Here is a 2,080-nt window from a genome sequence, read left to right as displayed (position 1 = left end):
TTTGACATTACAGTTTCAGGCAAAAACACACTCATCATTTAACACAACACAATAGCTTGGGACAGTCTGGAACAAATGTGGGCAACGTCTGGTTAAACCGAAAGCTTTGTTCTATACGGCAGTTCTGGCGAGAGAGGAAATAGGAATAGGTGGGCGGGGCCCTGGAAGCCAAGGGAGGAAACTGACTTTATTCATAGTGTGAAAGGGGTAACAGCAATTAAATCTGCAATCACAGCAATCAGTGTAAAAATGAATCTCCTAGTTATTTTAAGGATTCCTTTTAGGGCTTCATTGACTATATGAATAGAAGGAGAAGATTCCCAGGGGCAGTGTAAAGAAACTGGTATCAGGCCGGGCGCGGTGTCTCAAGCCTGTAATCCCAGCACTTTGGGAGGCCGAGACGGGCGGATCACGAGGTCAGGAGATCGAGACCATCCTGGCTAACACGGTGAAACCCCGTTTCTACTAAAAAAGTACAAAAAACTAGCCGGGCGAGGTGGCGGGCGCCTGTAGTCCCAGCTACTCGGGAGGCTGAGGCAGGAGAATGGCGGGAACCCGGGAGGCGGAGCTTGCAGTGAGCTGAGATCCGGCCACTGCACTCCAGCCCGGGCGGCAGAGCGAGACTCCGTCTCAAAAAAAAATAAATAAATAAAAAAATAAAAGAAAAGACAGCTGGGCCTGGGGGACCACTACCACCAAGACGTGGAGACCGGTAGTGGCCCCGAATGCCTGGCTGCTCTGATATTTATTGGATACAAGACAAAGGGGCAGGATAAGGAGTGAGAGCCATCTCAATGATAGGTAAGGTCACATGAGTCACGTGTCCACTGGACAGCAGGCCCTTCCCTGTTTGGCAGCTGAGGCAGAGAGGGAGAGAGGAGAGAGAGAGAGCCAGCTTACGCCATTATTTCTGCATATCAGAGACTTTTAGTACTTTCACTAATTTGCTACTGTTATCTAAAAGGCAGAGCCAGGTGTACAGGATGGAACATGAAGGCGGACTAGGAGCGTGACGGCTGAAACACAGCATCACATGGAGATGGTTAGGCCTCTGGATAACTGTGGGCGGGCTTGGCTGATGTCAGGCCCTCCACAAGAGGTGGAGGAGTAGAGTGTTCTCTGAACTCCTCCAGGGAAAGAGAGTCTCCCTTTCCTGGTCGGCTAAGTAGCGGGTGCTTTTCCTTGACACTGACGCTACTGCTAGACCACAGTCCACTTGGTAACGCGGTCCGCTTGGTAACGCCAGACACTGGTGTTACCACTAGACCAAGGAGCCCTCTGGTGGCCCTGCCCGGGCATAACAGAAGGCTCGCACTCCTGTCTTCTGGTCACTTCTCACTATGTCCCCTCAGCTCCTATCTCTGTATGGCCTGGTTTTTCCTAGGTTATGATTGTAGAGCAAGGATTATTATAATATTGGAGTAAAGAGTAATTGCTATAGACTAATGATTAATGATATTCATATATAATCATATCTATTATCTATATCAAGTATAACTATTATTTTGTATATTTTATTATACTGGAACAGCTCGTGCCCTCGATCTCTTGCCTTGGCACCTGGGTGGCTTGCCGCCCACACCTGGGTCCTGAGACCCTACCTGCAGAGGAACCACCGCCTGTCCAGCCCCTCCTACACAGCTCAGGGGCTGGATCCCCACCAGTGTGATGAGCTGATTGAGCTAACACCACTCCATGGCTGTCTGCACAGGCACCGAGAGACGCAGCCTGTTGGCCTGAGAGCTGGGCAGCTGAGCCCAGGAGAGCAGGGGCCCCTCCCAGGCCTCTGACCTCTTCCGGACTTGCCCGGCTGCTCCTTCTCCACCCCTCCTTCCCTGGGGTCACTTCTTCTTCCCTCCTCAGTCTCTCCTTCCTCCATTTCCTGGGTGCCCGCCCCTGCCCCGGGGTTCTGGACCTCCTTGGAACCTTGGATTCACTCTCTGCCTCTCACCCACGCTCTTTCTCTGGGGCGTCTCCTCGTGCTTCTCTCCTGGTCACTTCATCAGTACCGACTCCTCTCCGCAGCTTGGAGGCACCCACTTGCTGGTGGGAAAGAGTGTCTGGCGTGGGGCCAGTCTCC

The 2,080-nt window shown here is 52.2% G+C and overlaps 1 protein-coding gene across 1 annotated transcript in view; it reads left to right on the top strand.

Annotated features, from left to right (window-relative positions):
• The first annotated feature begins 1,695 nt into the window (after positions 1-1,695).
• The window catches only part of SCYL1 (SCY1-like 1 (S. cerevisiae)), a 14,767-nt gene continuing 14,382 nt past the window's right edge, over positions 1,696-2,080 (top strand). Inside the window, exon 1 of the mRNA XM_011942770.1 lies at positions 1,696-1,730. Coding sequence (XP_011798160.1) covers positions 1,696-1,730 — 35 coding nt within the window. The remainder of the gene's footprint in view (positions 1,731-2,080) is intronic.

This window comes from Colobus angolensis, unplaced genomic scaffold, assembly GCF_000951035.1.
Source record: "Colobus angolensis palliatus isolate OR3802 unplaced genomic scaffold, Cang.pa_1.0 Scaffold21, whole genome shotgun sequence".
NCBI lineage: Eukaryota > Metazoa > Chordata > Mammalia > Primates > Cercopithecidae > Colobus > Colobus angolensis.
Note: the sequence above shows the minus strand (reverse complement) of the source record. Positions and strands in the feature narration are given on the sequence as shown.